Consider the following 21,191-nt stretch of genomic DNA (forward strand, 5'->3'; position numbering starts at 1 on the left):
ATATATTATTGTATAATATATCTTTAAGGTTAAGGCAATTTTTAAACCGTTATGAAAAAAAAGATTCTGTTTTCAACCTGCATAATATAATAATAATAATACATTGCGTATAAGTTGCTTGCCACAATCAACCTTAGGCACAGCATTTAAGGATTTTGTGGCTGTAAATTTACTGGCAAATAAGATCAAAATTTCTGGTAAAAAGTACCAGAAATACTACAGTGGTAGATAACACTTCCCCAAAAGCTCCAAAACTTTACTTACTATTTAACTAACTTTAGTGATTTTAACCTACTGTCATACTGCGTTTAGCATACGTATGTTCAGGATATCATATATCTTTGATTATTTAAAATATCTTTTATAATATATCTAACATATTCTAATCTTTGTATTTTGAACATTTTAGTTAGGTAGATACATAAAGATACCAAAATATATACAAAATCCCGTGGATTCCATAACGTCCTCATTATGATTCAGTAGGCGCACGCATCGCGTATGTAGATTACAGGCTTCTTAGTATCAGCTTAGCATCGCGCTCCACGCGGGGGCCATTCGTTTTAGCTTTTTCATTTCCCGCTGTTGTGTGACACCAATTTGATTTGATCGCGATTACGTTTATACCTACATTTTATGTCGAAATCGATAGCAATTTAGATAACCAACCTCTCCTATGGCCCTACCATACTCGTGTTCATAAGGACCCAATTTCCTCTTTGCGAAGCATGCGAGATAGACTAGACACCGATTGACATTATATTATTTGCAGCGCCGGATTAACTGTCCGTCTGAACTGAGACAGTGTCGGTTACCAACTCTATGTTTACCCGTGCATAAGACGAAATTTTATAAACATTCTTTCGTTGTGCAAGCCGTTAAGTTATGGAATGTTCTCTCTTTGAACATACGGCAATCAAAGTCACTGGACATTTTTAAAAATGCCGTAAAGACTCACTATCTGGTGCAGTAAGGACGAGATAAAGATCGGTATCTATTATTTCTCTTCAATATGACTTTATAATGTATTTATTAGTATATTTTGATATGTATTATATTCATTATTGTAGGTATTTGTGTAATATTGTTTATGTATTAGGATGTAAATTATTTGTATGTATGTATATTACTAATACTATGGTTATTTTTCTTTTACTGATGTCCTTAAGTTTTCCTAAACTAAAGGTTGCCTGGAAGAAATCGCTAATTAGCGATAAAGCCGCCTTTTGTATGCTGATCTCTTCTTTATGTTTTTATTTCACTTGTATTTGTCTTTGTGATGTGCAAATAAAGTATATCTATCTATCTTTTGTATCGCGAAATATTTATTCGGTTTTTTAACCGACTACAAATAAAGGAGGTCCTCAATCTCTCGTAGCTTAGCCATTTACTAACCAATTTTGAAATTTTTTTTTTTTTGAAAGATTATAAAACCAGATCTCATTTCAGTAGCATGATAAGTTTAGTATTTTTTTGTTAAGATCAAAATAACTGAAATACTTCTTTGAAGTCAGTTCCATTTTTAACCGACTTCAAAACAAGGAGGAGGTTCTCAATTCGAGTCTATGTTTTTTTTAATGTTAAAAAGATTATGTGATGACACAAGTTTTAAAAATAAATACATAGTTACAATAATATATTAATCCTATTTCAACGCATTATGTTTTTGCAAATTACAATTAATTTTATATTCACCACAAGCTTTGTAATGTATAGTAATAAATTTCGGATAATTATTTAGAATATCACAAAACCACATTGTCACATTAACGATTCGATAATTATGAATCTGATATCCAATAATTCTCTATCCCAAAATATAATATTACATTTATTTTACTATGCCATTTTAACTGCCTTCAAAAAGTTATGTGTTAATTCAAATCGTTTAAATCATAAAGATTTTCAGACAGTTCTTTCAGAGACGGCTTTAATTAACACAGCACTACCTTGGTACCGACTTCAAACTGATCGCACTGAGCAAACTAAGAAGGTAGATACGTACAATGTAATTTTTATAATTTTGAAGTCGGTTGTATTTTTCCCATCACGTAAACATCGAAGCAATCCAGCTACTCGACGTTACGAATACAGTGAGAATACTTAAACGGACCAAACCATTTGAGTGACTGACAAACCATAGTGTTTAGTGACTAGTGATAGTGTAGTGTTAAGTGCTACATGGAAGATCACGTGAACAAAGTGACCTAATGTTATCGCCGCGATTGCCGCTTTTAAATTTACATGGTGTTAATAAATAGTGTAGGAAATAGTAGTCTGTGACAGATATGACGTGCCCGATCTAGTGTCGGCTTCAGTGTGCTCGTGGCGTTCGAGCCGTCCACATCTCTTATTGTGTAATTCTTTATGGGTTACTTGGGATAGTCGGGGAGAGTGACTTGAGTGGAAAAGGGGAGTGTTTGTATACAGTCAAAGGTACCTTTAACCCTACACACATCGTTCACAAGTACGTGACTTCACTCAAGGTCATTCTCTGCCATTCTAGGGTCTTATTTTGGTTACAGTTTGATTTGTTAATTAAGTTGTCCTGACAAGTGTTGTGAATCATAACCTTTGTTCGACATTAGTTTTCTTATATTTGTAATCACTTTGAGTCCTATAATACTAAAGACGTAATAGTTAGTGAAACCTAAGATTAAGTTATTGGACATTATCTTATAATATAATAAAAATTTAGTATAAGTTTAGGTTAAAGTTAAATTACTAATTAGTCACATAAGTAGGCTAGATGGTAATTTTATGAAGTATCAAATTGGTACTTTAGAATAAAAAAAGAAAAATAAAATACTAGATGAATTATTTACTCTACTATACATCTAGTTCCAGAAATTACTCACTACAAAACGGTAAACTTTACCTCTTTATAATATTGAAGCATGCTTTCTTTCTTTTTAACCCTAAAAGCAAAATAATGGAGACGTTAAAGTGAACGCCCCAATATAGATAATCGGGGTATTAAGGACCCCATCGCAATATCCTAAGTAACCTACTTATTCGGAGCGAACGTATATTTCTTCCATGACCGGAGGAAATCACGCAATGATCCACACTAACGCTAAGAACAAACAGACATAGCGTAACGACGAAAATTTACATTAGGCTGGCTTAATGTCGTGGAGCAATCTCATTCGGGCAAGGAAACTGTTTAACCGTCCAGAGAACGTAGACCTGCGTGATGTATCTGCGCCGGTTGCTTTTTAGGCTTTTTTATGGTGGTCGAGTAACGTCAATTGCGATGTCTTGCACGATATCGCAACAAAGACGAATCTGCGGCATATCTCCGCGGTATTGCAACCTTGACATTCTTAATTCGAATAAAGTTCTACAATTTAATTATATCATACTGCGGTATATGTCGTAAGCGAAATAAACGCTAAATTATGAAACCATAGATATTAATGGGTAATAATCAAATTTCATTTTTTTTTAATTCTTTACAAGTTAGCCCTTGACTACAATCTCACCTGATGGTAAGTTATGATGCAGTCTAAGATGGAAGGCTAACTTGTTAGGAGGAGGATAAAAATCCACACTCCTTTCGGTTTCTACACGACATCGTACCGAAACGCAAAATCGCTTGGCGGTACGTCTTTGTCGGTCGGTCGGTCCAGCCAGACCTGGACCAATTAAGAAAACCTCAATCGGCCCAGCCGGGGATCGAACCCAGGACCTCCGTCTTGTAAATCCACCGCGCATACCACTGCGCAACGGAGGCCGTTTTATTTTGAGTACAAGAAATTTTTGAGTAGGTATTACTTTCGAAATGTTATTTGTTTGAAATAAATGATTACATAAAGCGAGATAACTGTATGACAAAGATGAAAGTACTATTATTGGTCATTTATGTTTGAGTATCAGTGTGCCTAGTGGGAATTTTCAATGTTTCCATACTGTTACTATCGCGTTAACGTAAACGCCAATTTATATGGAATAGAAACAGTTGCAGTAGTGCCACTAGATGGCGCTGTTTCAATTCCTTAGAAATTTGCGTTCACGTTAACGTGATCGTCACAGTATCAAACTGCCACTAGGCTCTCTGAAACTTTTAGAAGTTTTGATACTCAAACGTTATATGAAGTGCGAGTTCTTTTTATACCTACTAAGTAACGATTTAATTCAATATAAAGCTATAATATAATTTTATAATTTATTATAATTCCATTCATAAATATGCCGACAATAATCTTACTAATGTGATTGTCGTTCCTGCATATAATTATATTTATAAAAGAACGTTCCTTAATAGAATTAACAAAGTTCAAGGGAAAATATTATTGATAATAATTTTAACATGACATGACAACATGATGAAAGATCGAAAATAATATTGTAAGAATGTCAATATAAAAATGTGTAGTCGACAAAGATTTTATACTATTAGATACCTAATTATGTAAGTAGCGTGTCAAAACTGAAGCGGATAAAAGTGGCTAATTGTATTAATTTCATTTAGTAGCATTGTAAACAACGAAAGTTATTTAAACAAATAATATAGTATGTTCAGGAAGTGTAAAAACTATGTATATACATAAATCTATACTAATATATAAAGCTCAAGAGTTTGTTTGTTTGTTTTATTGAATAATCGCTAATCTCAGGAACTACTGATCCGATTTGAAAAAATGTACCTACACCAATAATAGGATGAGGTTAGTCGTCGTCGTCGTTATCAACCCATATACGGCTCACTGCTGAGTTCGAGTCTCCTCTCAGAATGAGAGGGATTAGGCCAATAGTCCACCACGCTGGCCCAATGCGGATTGGCAGACTTCATACATGCAGAGAATTAAGAAATTCTCTGGCGTGCAGGTTTCCTCACGATGTTGTCCTTCACCGTTTGAGACACGTGATATTTAATTTCTTAATATGCACACAACTGAAAAGTTAGAGGTGCATGCCCCGGACCGGATTCGAACCAATACCCTCTGGAATTGGAGACAGAGGTCATATCCACTGGGCTATCACGTCTTTGAGGATAGTGCAACAATGATAATAAATAACAATATATATACAACCCAACATAAAACCTCCTCCTTTTTGGAAACGGATTAAAAATTGTGGTATAATTTAACCATCAACCAGGTATTTAAACTTGGGAAGAGAGGCAATACAATTCGACGTAATCTTCTTTACGATAAAAAATATTTCTTTTACCCACAATTTATATGACAATTTCAATTAACAACAACGAAGGGTGTATTGAAACATTTCGCACGAGGAAATTGAATGGACACCTTTTATGTTCCCAAAGATATTAAAATGAATAACGCAATAAAATTTCCCTTCTCACCGTATACAAAACATTTAATACGGTTTATTTCATTATGGCACCCGAAATAATACCACATTCAAAGTATCTTGTGCCATAAAATGAGTAATGTTTGCGAGCGAGTGTACTGACTTATTTAATACCAACAAACGCCCGTGACTTCGTCTTTTATTTTAGAATTTGAATAATTGTTTTATTTTGCTATTCTCAGCGAAATACCGGCAATTCCAACCAACATCGCTAACTGATCTGAACAGATCTCACAAAACTCACCGGTGATCTCAAATAATTCTTAAAACTTGTTGACTAAAGAACGATCAATTGGAAAAAAATATTATAAATGTAAATTTAATATACTTTTAATTCTTAGTTTTAATTTAATTAATAAATTTATATGTGAATAAATTATAATATTTAAAATGCCTACTTCTAAAAATATATCTTTAAATTAAGTATGTATGTAATCTACTCATGAAAAATGCAAGATAATTAATTATGAAGATTATAAGCGTAAATAGGCTTTAATTTATTGAAAAAAAAACTGAAGTTTAAATAAAAAATATTAATATGAGATCGTATCGGTTATTTCTAGTAGAGTTTATAGAGAATCAAAATGATCGTACAAAGAGAATTTAAAACAATAAGTAAATGCTAGTCAACAGGACTTGCATAATAGCAAAATAGACATTCGCAAAAGACAATTGCATTTATACACGCCTCTAGAGCGAGCCATCTGGCATTCGTCCAGAGAAAGCAGAATTAAATACTTGTACAATTACTTGTAATATAGCCTAATGCTGCCTATACGACATTTCTCTAAGATAGAATACCACTTATTAGTTCTTAACTGTTTATTAAAGAGAAGAAGACACAAAATTCGACGGGTTTGTCTTCATTAATTACGCAATACCTTTGATGATGATTAAAAATATTCCAAAGAATACAAATTATAAAGAGCTAGGCTAATCACCAGATAAGATAAGGAATTAATAAAATTTAGGTATTTCAGATTACAATAAATAAATTACTAAGAAAAATAAGACATAATTGCTGGATTTCTCTAGAACGTTATCTAATGATGAAATCTAAAATAACTATTTAAATATCTGCAGGAATCAATCCTGTCCAGTTTAAACTATTCTCATTCTAACCATTCGTATATATAAACAATATCTATACTAATATTATAAAGCTGAAGAGTTTGTTAGATTGAACGCGCTAATCTCAGGAACTACTGGTCCGATTTGAAAAAATCTTTCAGTGTTAGATAGCTCATTTATCGAGGAAGGCTATTAGTTTTATATTATCCCCGTATTCCTACGGGAACAGGAACCACGCGGGTGAAACTGCGCGGCGTCAGCTAGTTATATAGGGTGATTCGGTCTTTAGTGCGGATATTTTTTTTCGTGGTTCTGTATCATTAATAGAATATAAATCTACAAACAGTTCGATACATTTTATGTAATTTTTTTTTTAATTTATGTCTCTAAAATAACAAAATAATGTACATATTATTACTAAACAAGATATATTCAGCTTAAAAGTGATCTGGTGATGTCCTTTAGGTATCAAACGAAAATAAAATAAACGCACAATAGGGTGACCCTAAAATTCTGTTCAAAAGTAAATAACTTTAGCTAACGATAATTTTGTTATTTTTGAGTTAAAAAAAAAAAGAAAAAATACGTGATCATTAAATTTTGTTTATGTACAAAATATAAAAATATCCGCACTAAAAAAAATTTCTTCCTGTATAATAAACTTAGCTCCATTAATTCTACATTGTATCAATGAAGGACAAATTAAGTAGGTAAATCCATTTGTTATAGTAAAGACTGCCTGAAGGTAAAGAACTAGCCCCTGCCGCTGCAAACCGGATGGGTATTGTGTGAAACATATTATTAGATTTAATTATAGAAACCCTTCAAGCGTTAATGCGTTTTACAACATTTGGCCCTGCATAGAGATGATTCGATTAGGCTTGCATACTTTACGACCTACACATTAATCGGATGCAATTTTATTTAGTTCAATGGCTTATTAACATTGTATGGACGCATACACATTGGTTATATTGTACCTGTGGTTTCACTTGAACGATCCTGGAATACTGGGATATAATATAGCATATATCATTCGGTGAAAGTGTATTTTTTATTCTTTACAAGTTAGCCCTTGACTGCAATCTCACCTGATGGTAAGTGATGATGCAGTCTAAGATGGAAGCGGGCTAACTTGTTAGGAGGAGGATGAAAATCCACACCCCTTTCGCTTTCTACACGCCATCGTACCGGAACGCTGAATCGCTTGGCGGTACGTCTTTGTCGGTAAGGTGGTAACTAGCCAGACCTGGACTAATTAAGAAAATTTCAATCTGCCCAGCCGGGGATCGAACCCAGGACATCCATCTTGTAAATCCACCGCGCATACCACTGCGCCACGGAGGCCGTCAAATAATTTTAAAGGCAAATCTATTTCGTAACAAACAAACGAAACATCTTACTTATATTTTATAATATTACTTAAGATTATAAGTATTTTACTAGTGGACAACCCACAGTTTCATCCGCGTAGTTCCCGTTCCCGTGGGTATATGGGGTTAAAATATAGTCAATGTCATTCGTTAATAATGTTTGCTATCTATTGGTGTTTAAAATTAGTTTAGTGGTTCAACCGTAAAAATGTAACATTTAAATAATTCACTTGGTTTTGATTGTTTTTCTAAAATAAAACTCTTAATCTGGCATAATTTAATTCATTAGGCAAACAATAAACTAATATCGTTAATAGAGTGAAATATAGCGAATCCTACATAAAAGTTTGACCTTAATAAAGTTGTATCTGCAAGATAGTCACGAAATTGGGAGATTGCAGTAGGTAATGCTGAAAACCTGTGCTGGAAAACTTTAATATGGCAGTCTGTGAATGCAAAACTTTCAGTTTTGAGTTATATAACTGTAACTTAAGACTAATTTATATACTAAGTTACCTAAAAAGTAGTTGTCTCTTATTCAAACTACCGCATAGTTCTCTAATTCGGGAAGACAAAGCTATAAAATCTCTTATAAACTGTACGTCGTATATCTATACTAATATTATAAATGCGAATGTAAATCTGTCTATCTATCTCTTACCTTTTCAGGCTTTTTAAACGGCTGAAGAAAGGAATGGCTTTATGAACAAATTTTAAAATTTTTTTTTTATTTAACCCCTAAAGTGGTTGAGTTTACATGTATTTCCATGAGAACGAAGTCGCGGGCGTCCGCTAGTTATAAAATTAATGGAGGCATTAAGAGGCCTCGTGAGAGAGTTTTATCAAAGGCATTTCTTTCTATAAGGATAGGGTTAAGGACTTAACACTTTCGAGATTTTTATCAGTTAGATAGGAAGATGAAAAATATTGACACTTGAATTAAAAATTTTTAGTTTTTTATGTGAGTAGATACGTCTATTTTGCTCCTATAATGGGAAGCTCACTTCTTAAAACGAATTGAATATGAATAAATTATGAAATACAAGGACTTTATAGCCCCAATAGCTCCATGGTTAAAGGGCCGGACTCAACGCCGAAGGTTCGTGGGTTCGATCCTCATCATTGGACTATATTCATAGCCTTGTGTAACTTTCATTAAAGAGGAAGAAAGATAGTTAATTGCTACTAAAGTGTTGTATAATGAATGATGTATATATCAACATTATTCTTTCAACTGTTGCGGTTTGAAAAGTAGGTTTATTTTGTTTTCTTTAAGAGGTTTTTCTTTTCTTTTGCCGCAGTGTACGTGATGAATTGTAAGCCTAAGAACAATAAGGTTGTACCTAAATATATCAGGCTTAAGGGTATGAACCAGAAATTACGAATGAGCCAGAAATTACAAATATATTTTGTATTTGGGAAAATGCTCTGCCTTTAGGGTACAACCCCTGATAAATATACATTTAAATAACGAAAACCTTGGATGGTTATAAAAAATCAACAGGCCTCGGATATATTGGATATATAAATATATATATCTGAGACCTGTTGGACTATACGGGTCGAATAACGTAAAAATATCAATACATAAAGCGATTAAACACCGAGAGTTCATAGGTTCAATTCTCGCCCGAGAAGGGAGTGAAACAGGGGTTTGACAGTCTCTATTGTCGAAGCTGTACCTAATCGAGACTTCAAAATATAATAATGGAAATACTATAAGAAATACCAAACGATGTTTAACGTGTTTGTATATGTGTGTCGAAGATACATTAAAAACCTTCATGTCCCTGGTGTGTGTACTGAAAGGTACTTTAATGCCCTGACCTTGACGTATTTGTATGGACCTTAAACATCCATTGACATTGTTTAACTTTACGAATACTAACTAGACGTTAGTTTGTCGAATAGAAAAGTCAAAGTTGGGAAAACATTCTATTATTGGCTTTGTTACTTTACGTAGCATTGTTAGTTGTTAATGGAGAGAAACAAGTGAAGATGAGAACGCGGTACAATAGGGGCTTATTGTATGCCCTAGATTTAATTCCTACCTAGTTATAAAAGCACTTTTCTACACGCCTACATACACAAAAAACTTCTATCAGCAGTAAGAGAAGAGATTAGGAGAAAGAGAATTTTAAGACGGGAAATGCTTGAGCAGTAGATAATTTCGTCGTGTAACCATAGGCAACTGACCAAGAACATTTTGTAATATGTACTACTTACTTAATACAGAGGCGTGATAGCCCAGTAGATATGACATCTGCCTTCAATTCGGAGGGCGTAGGTTCATAGGGGTATGCTGCTCCAGTTTTTCAGTTATGTGCATTTTAGAAATTAAATATCACGTGTCTCAAACGGTGAAGGAAAAACATTGTGAGGAAACCTGCATACCTAAGAGTTTTCTTAATTCTGTACGTGATTTCCATGCTCGTTTGTTCTCTATTCAAGCAATGGCGGCTTGATAAAAATAACAATGAAATAGTACCTAAGAAAAGTTTTTACTTATATATTAGAATTATTCAACAGTAGGTACGTATTAGGCCGCCAACCCACATTAGAGCACCGTGATGGTTTAAGCTCCATATCTTCTCTCCTGTAAGAAAGGACGTCTAGCCCTATAGTTTTTAAAATAGGCTGTTATTGAGAGTTATGTAATCAATATTACGTGGTAAAGTGCCATATTTTATTACTGTTTATACAAAAATTGAATGCATGACAAATCTATATATGTTCTCGATCATTATCAAATTAAAATATAATTCTGTGATTCTCATTTAAAACACCAATTCTCAACACAATTTGTCTCAATAAAAGACATTTAACACATTTCGGAGAAAATAACCAGAAAGTTGAAATCTCTGACCACGTATGGAATGTCGATAAACATGAATATTTACAACAAACAAGTTAGAGAAATCTTGAGAGCCTCAGCGATGGTTTCTGACCGTTTGACCTTGACATTTGAGGCAGGTGCACGGAGATCCGCTTCACTGTACGTTTACTGTTTTCACTTTCCTGGACCCCTTGTTACAATAAAGGTCGCCTTGTAAACGGATCAAGTAAGAATTGTGTGTCTAGCTAGTAATACAAAATTAAACAGGTTATAGTGCTGTGTGCTTTGGAAAAATATAGTCACTTTATATTGGACTTACTTAAGTGTAATAATTCTTTTTCCTCATAGTTTTTATTATACCTAACAGTTAAATCTGTAGTACCTAAGCATAGTTTCCTTAATAGCTATAGGTATACTCGCAATTTTCGGTTATTTTAACTAAACTTTCATCACTGGCACTTTATCTCCGCAAGGTGATACATTCACAGATTCCTCGCTTTTTTCCAGTGTAAGTAACTCACTCTTAATATTTACTCTGATTTAGTGTAAACTAATAAAAGCCTACCCGTCTGTCTAAAATTCTGTTTTTCACAAAATACGCGAAAACCATGAATATTTAGGATTTTTTTTGTAAAATAAGTATTTAGAGTCACTCTATCTATATTCCAAATTTCAGTCAAATGGGTTAATTACTTGCGGTATGAAGGAGTAACAAACACACCCACACACAAACTTCCCCTTTACAATATTAATATGATATAATCAAATAAGTAATAATCAAGTGGACTATGTAATTGTATTTAATTGCACAGGAAACATCTACCAGCTCTCCCTGATATCTAACAGAACCTATTATCATGTCGAGTGAAAGGGATAGTCAGAAGCGGACACGGCGTGGCCTTATTGAGAGGAAAATAAAGCTATAAAATTATAGACCTCGTGCTTAAAACCTACTGTATTGGAATGTTATTGCAAAGACAGGATAGATTGCTTTTAAATTAATGTAAGTTTGCCAATAAGTGATTGCCCAAAAAGTTCGCTTCAACAATAATCGAAATATTAGACTGCCAACTGTGTCAAGCTAAAGAGAAAAATTCTCTGCGGAGCTCGAGTCTTCTCTCAGAATGAGAAGCGTTAAGCCAATAGTCCACCACGCTGGACCAATGCGGATTGGCATAATTCACACACGTAGAGAATTAAGAAAATTCTCTGGCATGTAGGTTGTCTCACGATGTTTTTCTTCACCGTTTGAGACACGTGATATTTATTTTCTTAAAATGGACACAAAAAAGTCCGAGATGCATGCCCCGAACCGGATTTGAACCCACACCGTCCAGAATCCACTGGGCTATCACGGCTCTTAAATATTCCGCGGTATTTTAAATAGGTTATTATTAAAAAAACTTCTATTTCTTTCTGGTTATTTATAATTAGTTGTTGGATTATTTCAGCCCGTTAATGATATATTAAAGCATAATATCATAATACTGTTATAACATAATTAATATAATTCTGAAAATAATTAGCTTAAACTATTCTATTTCTATGTTGTACTGTATTACATAAACAGCCTACTAAGCAAGAAGTATGTACCTATATTATTTTTAATGTATGCACTAATGGTCTTTCTTTTAAAATACTTATAAAAGTCGCGTACATCGACAATATTGCTAGGGGTAGTAATATACCCCTAGCAACATTAGCCTACAGTTTTTACCATGGAAAAAGTATTACGAAACTTTATAAAGCCGGCTTTAAGCGTCTACAAAAGTTTTAATCTCCCTTCATGATAGACTTTCTTTGGAGAATTAAAGCGAAAGTGCCTACATTAGTTATATGGAACACTCGTAAAAAGTTTATAAAGACGGTATCATGTTAAAAAGCCTCCTTACCTTGTAAATGCCATCGACAAGCTTTGTAAGTTCCTCCGTCTCCATGGTGAAGGATTATAAGTAACGGTTACTATAGTAAAATTACACTGGATAATTCATCAGGAATAGTTTTCACGGGAAAAACGATTTTATCACTAACAGCACAGAATTCACATTTCAAATGCACTAAATGTTTCTATTTGTCACTGTTCACTTAAAACACGATCCGTTTAGGCATCTGTAACAAAAGAAAAAACATTTATTAGAAAAAAAATATTGCAATAAACAACTGAAATCCAAATCTCTCGGACGCAACCTTTTTTACAATGATAAGTTTTACGATTATATTTTACGTTTGTTTTATAAAAAAAGTTAACACCTGTTATTTACAAACTTTTTAGCATTATATTTTGGCAAATTAAAATAAATAAGTATTTATTATTTATAATAAGACTTTAGACGAATAAACAAAAGTTGTGAATACTTTAAAAGTAAATGCTAAGGTACCTCTAGTTCACAATATAGATACGTGCGTCCGCTCGTAAGCCTTCGAGTCGAATCACTCGAGCCGTGAGCTCGTATCTTGCAAGTGTTTAGCAACGCAGTGACTGGGAATGGCCCGTTGATGTCTAAACCTTTGTACTGTTAGATACCTAATTGTTCAGATATGCTGGTATTTAGGATGGACATTTCGCCACATCTCGGGTCAACGGCATACATACATATGTTTTTAGAAGCGTAAATATTTTTTCATGTTAACCGTTAAGTTGAGCTTAAAAGGCTTTTCATGTAGGCAATTTTATTAACACGTTTAAGTGAGTTTACCGATAAAGTTAATTTTTGCGCGGTAATTCAAACATTTATTTTCATTAACAAAAAAGATAATAGGACAAGGAGGTCCACTAGTATTATAGAAATCGTGATCCGAGAGTTCGTGACGTAAAATGTTATTAAGCTCGTTACGAAATATTGTCAATGCCACAAGAATAATTGCCGGCGTAAATGTTGGTTAGCAATTCGCGCCAAATGTTACCTACACCCGAATTATATGAATACAATAGACCGGCTAGAACATTGGTTCTCAACGTGGGTGATAATTCCCCCTAGAGGGCCTTTTGTGATTTTCAGCAGGCAGTAAAGAACTAGTAAAAACTAAGAGATAGTACAGAAGGAAATTTGATTAGTTGAAATAATGTTATACTCGTCGTTAAGTCTAAAATCTATAACTCTCAAAATAAATGTGTAAACATTCACAGAATAATTAAATGAAAATTAAAAAAAAACTAAATGATTTTAAAATTGGTAAACTTCAAACTGGATAGTATAATAATGACGTTTCTTAGCTAGTCATGAATTGTCATCAGCTCAGAGCGTGTGAAAAATTTCATCCTAATCAAAGACCGGGAAGTGGGTCAAATTAAAATTCCAAGATTTTCTTACATACATACAAGTGAAGCTAATATGAAGCGTGTAAAAATAAATGTGCGGTCGGAGAACCCCGGCCAGGAATAAAGTTCTTCTTTATAACTCTTTGACTTTGTCTATTGCTTTGAACTGAGTTTTTCACAAATCCCGCGGGAACCATGGCTTTGTTTTGTTAATTTTGAAAAGCATAAGAATTTCGGATGGAGAAACATTATCAAAGAGGGTGGTGGGCAAACCAAGGTTGAGAACCTATGAGCTAGATGGTAACGCGCATATTCATACGCCCACTAATCGCTAAATAAGAAGACGCTCAAGCGTCCGCGATGTTTTCTACAAGCATATGGCACGTTTCACTGTTGCTTTCTAAGTTTACGCAATTTATATGTTGTTTTACTCGAACACCGTCAAAACCACTAACAGAATGAGCGATGTTGGTGTAAAATTAACATAATGACGCAAGAGATGCACTCGCTCGATGCTAATCATATGCATAGCCCGTCGCGACGCCTAAGTTCATTAAATACGAATAATAACTCCCACCCAATGTTTGGCAAGAATGAATTAGTTATAAACTTGTTGCTTAATTAAAGCCTCTCAGAGTAAAACTCAATTTTGTCATGCAAAATTATTTATCCACGCTGTATCGAAGTTGTAAATGTAATTACTTTCTGCTGCCATGATGTAAGCAGGTGCACTTTTCTATATGCCTTTTAAGCGCTTAGGAAGAATTTTTTAAGTAATTTTTGAAAGTAACACTTGACGGAACTAATATACCACTGATCTTAAGTGAAAAACTATCTTCTATAAAGGAGAACATTGTTACTTAAAAATACTTATTTATTTATTATTCTACAAAAGACATATTTAAATTAAGCCTAAATATAGTGCACCATAAACTATAGTCGGTTTTACTGTGCGTTGATGATTATTATATTTATACAGTCTTTAAAATAAAAACAAACAATATAAAGAGAAAAAAAAGGTAATTAAAAATAAAAAGCGTATTGTTTTTTTTATTCTTTATTTTCATACCTATATTTCATCCCCCCTGTCACCAGTCTACCTATTTTACGATCCCAGAAAAGTAATTTTTGCATTTACATAACACTAATTATTGTGCCCCGAGTAGATCCCGTTCTCGAGGGAATATCGCAAATAAAAAGCTAATTTTAGTTCTAATCAGTTCAGCTATTCTTGTTTTGTTCTATAAATACAACAAAATTCATATTTGAATTCATAATATTTTATTAGTCCTCATTCTCACGAGAGTTTTTTTAACGGACGTCAAAAAAGCTCTCGTACAAATGAGGGCTTTTTGAGCCCTCATTGAAGTCTACAAGAGAAGTGCTAAACATTGGTATAATAAAAAGTTTTAGTAGAATGCACAATCAACTACTAATATTTAACACTGAAAACACTGTTTTTATTGTTAATCTATTGTAATAAGAGCGTTCAAGTTTCCCCGCGTCACACGAACAAAATATAAAACACATTTCCAGCAAATCCGTAACTCCATTTCGAACAAGAGAGATTTACGCCGCGATCCTCCAAGCATGAGCCCACACGGGACAATCCTGAGCGAGCTACGAGCTTTACACTTTCCTTACTTTTCTATCTACCCGAGGCGTAAAGAAACAAGTATGCGACTGCTTATTTGAGTTTAAACTTGTTTAGTCCGATCGAACTTGTTTCCTGCGGATTTAGAGTAAGCAAACGTTAGTAACTCTGATTTCTAAAGTGAAAATCTAGATAGTGTTCCAATCTACGTGCTATTCGGAAAACATAACTGAAGTTAAGAACTACCTGGTTTGAGAGTTTTGAACTTTGATCGACTTTTAGATGTGATGGGATGTTGTAAGATAACGTTATGTCTAGAGCTGTTTTATTTATCAGCCTGTTTAAACGGCCCACTGTAGAAGCTCATTAGAGAGGCCCACTATAGACCAGGCCTCCCTCCTCTTGTAGGAGAGGTGTGAAGCTTAGTCCAACACAAATAAGCATGACAGGCTTCAGACTGATTGGCAATGATAAACATTGCATTGTATCTATTCGTGGTTTTCTTTTGTTATTTTTTCAGGTAAACAAAATTTTGAAATACTAATACACGAAAAGTAGATACAGAAAACTTTTCGAAAAACTTCTGAAGAATTTTAGCTTAGACCATAAAATTGGAATTTCTCCTTTTAAAATACATACAAGTAAACAATTCAAAATCGTCGTTATGATGGTATTTAAACGAAAAATGTTATTTTTTAATAAGTATGCGTTATATTTTTCTACTAAAGTCAAATTTAGACTATCAGCTTGGAAAGTTTCGAACTTTGATTGTCTTTTAGTCGGAGCCATTTGATTTTCATACTCGTATAAGAACTTTTAGGGCAGACAGCTTACTGTAGCTTGCCAACTCGTTGCGATTGTATGGACTGAGAGCATGTGATAGTCAGACATATCACATTTTGTGAAGGCTGAATGTTTGTCAGCCTACGCTCCTACCATTCTTATGTAAAACAGCCAATTATGAAATTGGACCTGTTGTGGGTTTGAAAGTATAAGGGCTCTTAATGAAGTACAAAGCGTATTTTGTTAATATTATCATCATGTTCCTTGGCATGATATATAAGAAATCATGTCCCCAAATTACGCCAGTCACATATCTTCGTGGTAACCCTCCAAAAACACCGTTAATGATCGAACATTGAGGGTCTTCAGCGAACGCTTTTCACGAAGTTATTGGTTTGGCGAATGGAGATTGGTCTTATTCTTTGCGAACACCACACCCACCCTACACAAACACCCTTAAAAAAGTCAAAAAATTTCGCTTTATGCTTCGGAAATTGAGGATCTGGAACCCTGAACCTGAACCTTCCAAAGCTACCCCAGTATTTTGTACTGGGGTATATTTAGCTATCATACTATAACCGGACTGTTGTTCAAATGACAACTACTTTTATTATTGTCAAAGCATTTACAACAAGGACATTGACAAAGGTGATATCCAAAATTGGGCCCACTTTTTAGAACTATCAGACATTATTTCAGAAGAAATATTATCATATTTTGATTAGATATGTCAAATTATTGTCAAGTCCTTATTAAAACTTTCGCCTGTCACTTATACACAGACAATACAATGAATTTTATGTCAAATGGATTCGAATTATTGCCCACCTGTAACAAATAATTTAACTGATTAGGCAAATATACATTTCTTTGAAAATTGGCTTCATGAGTCCTCCCATTTTCAGCTCTGTATCATTTGTATAATTTGGGCCCGATATATCGAGATTGGGTTTCTCCCTTCATAAAATGTGGTAAGTGTGACTACCGCAGGCTGTCATTGTAGCAGTAAATGTGCAAGTCGACGGTAGCCGTGTTCTGCTGACGAACCTTGTTATCGTGAATGTAATATAATATGATTCAGTACACTTTGCAACTGAATATTCATATTCACATTCTTGCTCCAGCGCTTAGGCAAATCGGATTTGTATAGAAGACACTGGACGTCGTTGGATCGATACAGATTTGTTTCCAAGCCTTTGTTACCTTTGAAGGCGTATATTGTATTTGTGGAGAGGACAGCAATCTTTTATACTTAAGCTTTATACATCATAAGTAGATTTGGTTTTGAAATTTCATGTAATCTCTCTCAGAAAATAATTGGAGATATCACTATACTTAATAGAAAATTCTTTAAAGAGATAAGTAATTCTCGGTGTAGGGTTTTTTTTAAATCTTGTCAATTTTAATCATAAAATCAATCATAAACTAGCCCGTGCTGGTAATCGAACCCAGGACATCGTTGTTGAGAACAATAGCACGACCAACTGCACCAGAGAGTCCGTCAAAGAAGGTATACGAACTTTACATAATGTTCGTAGATACTTATGCGATGTATCTTAATAAAGATTATTATCAAATTAGAATTAAGTTCACTTCCTCGCGAGTTAAACATTACCTACATAAATATATATATACGATATCTACATACATCTTAATCATTTAATAATAATTTTACCAACATATTAAATAGTGGTAGGTTCGAGTCCTCGGTTGAGGTTTGGACAGGAATGTAATTAATTAATAACTAATTTTTCTGTATCTAACTTTATTGTAACTTTATGCGGATTGGCAGACTTCATACACGTGATAATTTCTTAAAGTGCACACGACTGAAAAGTTGGAGGTGCATGCCCCGGATCGGATTCGAACGCACATCCTCCGAAATTAAAGACAGAGGTCATATCCACTGGGCTATCACGGCTCTTATCTAAAAAAGTATAATGACTTGTAAACACCTCTCTCAGTTGTATAGACACTAGACAGTCTAAGGCTCAGTTTGTACATCAGATTATGGCCTGTGTATAGGATTATGGCATGTGTGTATGGGAACGTCAAGTGTCAACTGCACTTGCGGACTCGCCACTAATGGCATTCTGATACACTCGGGAAATATCCCATAGTGTATTCGTGTATAATGAGCCGTCCAAGTGACGGGACTGTTTCAATCATTCATCGGCTTTACTCGATCGATAGTTATGCTATTGAAATTTTGCATCGATAGTGATACAATTGAAATATATGCATCGATAGTGATACAATTGAAATATATGCATCGATAGTGATACAATTGAAATATATGCATCGATAGTGATACAGTTGAAATATATGAATCGATAGTGATACAATTGAAATATATGCATCGATAGTGATACAATTGAAATATATGCATCGATAGTGATACAATTGAAATATTAAATTTATCGATAGTGATACAGTTGTAATATATGAATCGATAGTGATACAATTGAAATATATGCATCGCTAGTGATACATTTTGTTTTATTTTTAACGCGCGACGCAAGGAAGGGTGTTATAAGTTTGAGTTATTTTTTTTGTATGAAAGGTGACTTATGAGCGATTTTAATCAATGAAATTTAAATATATTTCATTGGAATTTTTTAAGCGATTGTACCTACTCAAAATAGATTTTTTTCCAAAAACAATTCAATTGATCATTGTATGTCCTAAAGTTTCAGTTTTAATTCTCCTAGCCTATTTAAAAATTCAAGCTGCAACATTAGACATTTTTATTTTTAGCTATCGTTAAGTTCAAAGTTTCTTGCAATGTCCAACTTAGTTTGTAGGAAGCGAAAGCTTTAATTTGCAATACTTGGTATATATTTTAACTGTGTTATGTATATGTGGCTATATTTATCTATGATTTTAATGTAAGATATTTTACTTTAAATAATAAATACGTGTTAGGTACAATGAATTACAAAATTCGACGAAGTAACGCCATTTATTTAATCGACCATTTATTAACAAACTAGCTGACACCGCGCGTGGTTCCCGTTTCCGTAAGAATATGAGGATAATATATAGCCTATAGCCTTCCTTGATAATTAGACTATCTAACACTGAAAGAATTTTTCAAATTGGATTGGTAGTTCCTGAGATAAGCGCGTTCAAACAAACAAACTCTTCAGCTTTATAATATTAATATAGATGTTATTTACATCTTAAAGGAAAACGCTGAAAGGTAAATGTGGACGCTTAAAAGCGTTTACGGTTTGTTCATAATAATTAATATGTTAATGATAAATTTTAAGTTAAATTTTGTTAATTATCATTTAAGTCAGCGACGCACGAACGCTAATTAACGCTTGAGGTTAAGCGTGACTTAATTATAAATGTCTTTTACTCAGATTTATTAAGTCATGTGTTACGTAACTTACGATATGAGTAGGTAAGACACAAAGGAATGAAATGTTTTAAATTTTTTTTAACCGATTTAAAAAAAAAAAGAATTTCTCAATTCGACTCGACTTGGTTTGTTACCTCAAAACTTCAGTCAAAAAAAATAAGCGTATATGCTACCTTCTGATCACTTTGGAGGCGGTGCCAAAACAGTAATGCCTTAACTAAAGCCAATTAAATCAAACAGTTTTAGGATTTAAAGACAGTTCTTTCAGAATCGGCTTGGCACCGTATTCAAAGTGATCAGAAGGTAGCACAATACAATGTTATTTTTCGCTTTTTAGTTTAATTTTTTGATTTTGAAGTCCGTTCAACTTTTTGTTAAAAAGATTTTATCATTAAGATGTTTACACTATTTGCGTGAAAGATTAAGTAGGTAAAACAGAAACATTCGAGTAGCATAAAGTAGGTATATTACTTAATGCCTTACTTTTTAAAACAAACTAACCCTATATGATGACGTGAAGAATTTTGTAATGAAATTAGAATAAGAATAAGAATTGTTTATTTAATTAAATTCATAAATAGTTTATCAAAAATGTAAGCTCATAGTTTAGTTCTATCACACAATTGCATCTACATAATAATGTGATAATAATGTGTATAAAATCTTGGCATTAGAATGTAATGTATAATAAGTACTTTAACTTCTTATACAATATTATTATAAAAATAATTAACTCGAAACTTATTTACAATATTGTTAAAGAAAAATATCAAATTTACTTAGTAGAATATTAATTTTTCTATTATAGTAATAGAACGCGACGTTTTCAAAATATACCTGCGTTTTCTAATCATTTGGTAATTTATTAACCAAATTTTGAAATTAATCATACCAAAGCAATTATTATTATTTATTTAGTTATGACAGTATAATGGGGATGATGACTAGGTTTGAATAAATTGATTTTTATGATACGATCGGGTAAATAAGGTCAATGTTAACTAATTTATACAAAAAAAAGCAAAGAATGTTTGGATATTTGCAAAATAAATAAGATTATAAAATTTCAAAATCTATCAAATTTTTTTTTATCGTAATGAGTTCATACAGTTTTAGCTTCCTTACATTAAATGTGACATTTTTCAATAAATAAACTACAAACATAAACGCACAAATAACAAAGATATTAGTGATTTTGTTTAAACGCCCATACAAATCTAATGATCAGCGAGCCAAAGACGTCACTAGTTCGTGCCATTTTGTATGGAGCGTTTTTCAGGGATCCGCGGCAGCGCCGCAAATCTGACTCTTTAAATCCCTGTAGCTCCGAAAGTAATGATCGCAGATACCCTGTTACTTTTAGAAAATTGCTTTACTATTAGCATACTCTTAATTTATATACAATTAAAAAAAACTGTCATCATCCCTATTTAACAAATGAAGTCTTTCTAATTTCCCAATAAATGAACCCAAACATAAAATACATCTATAGCGCAGATAGTAAGCGCCAACCGTCTGGGCGGCACCCCACAAAAACTAAATTGCCTTCAGCCAAACTTTTCAATGGACACGGGTGACACGGCCGTCTA

The 21,191-nt window shown here is 33.4% G+C and overlaps 1 protein-coding gene across 3 annotated transcripts in view; it reads right to left on the reverse strand.

Moving 5' to 3' along the window:
• The window catches only part of LOC112048186 (uncharacterized), a 307,618-nt gene that overhangs the window by 69,181 nt on the left and 217,246 nt on the right, over nucleotides 1-21,191 (reverse strand). For 2 of the 3 annotated variants that reach the window (XM_024085626.2, XM_024085624.2), the window contains exon 4: nucleotides 12,492-12,708. In XM_024085626.2, the coding sequence (XP_023941394.2) occupies nucleotides 12,492-12,536 (45 nt within the window). In that variant the 5' untranslated portion in view covers nucleotides 12,537-12,708. Of the gene's footprint in view, nucleotides 1-12,491; nucleotides 12,709-12,977; nucleotides 13,130-21,191 lie in introns of those variants that run through there. The other variant, XM_024085625.2, reaches the window with a different exon arrangement.

This window comes from Bicyclus anynana, chromosome 11, assembly GCF_947172395.1.
Source record: "Bicyclus anynana chromosome 11, ilBicAnyn1.1, whole genome shotgun sequence".
Classification (NCBI taxonomy): Eukaryota; Metazoa; Arthropoda; class Insecta; order Lepidoptera; family Nymphalidae; genus Bicyclus; species Bicyclus anynana.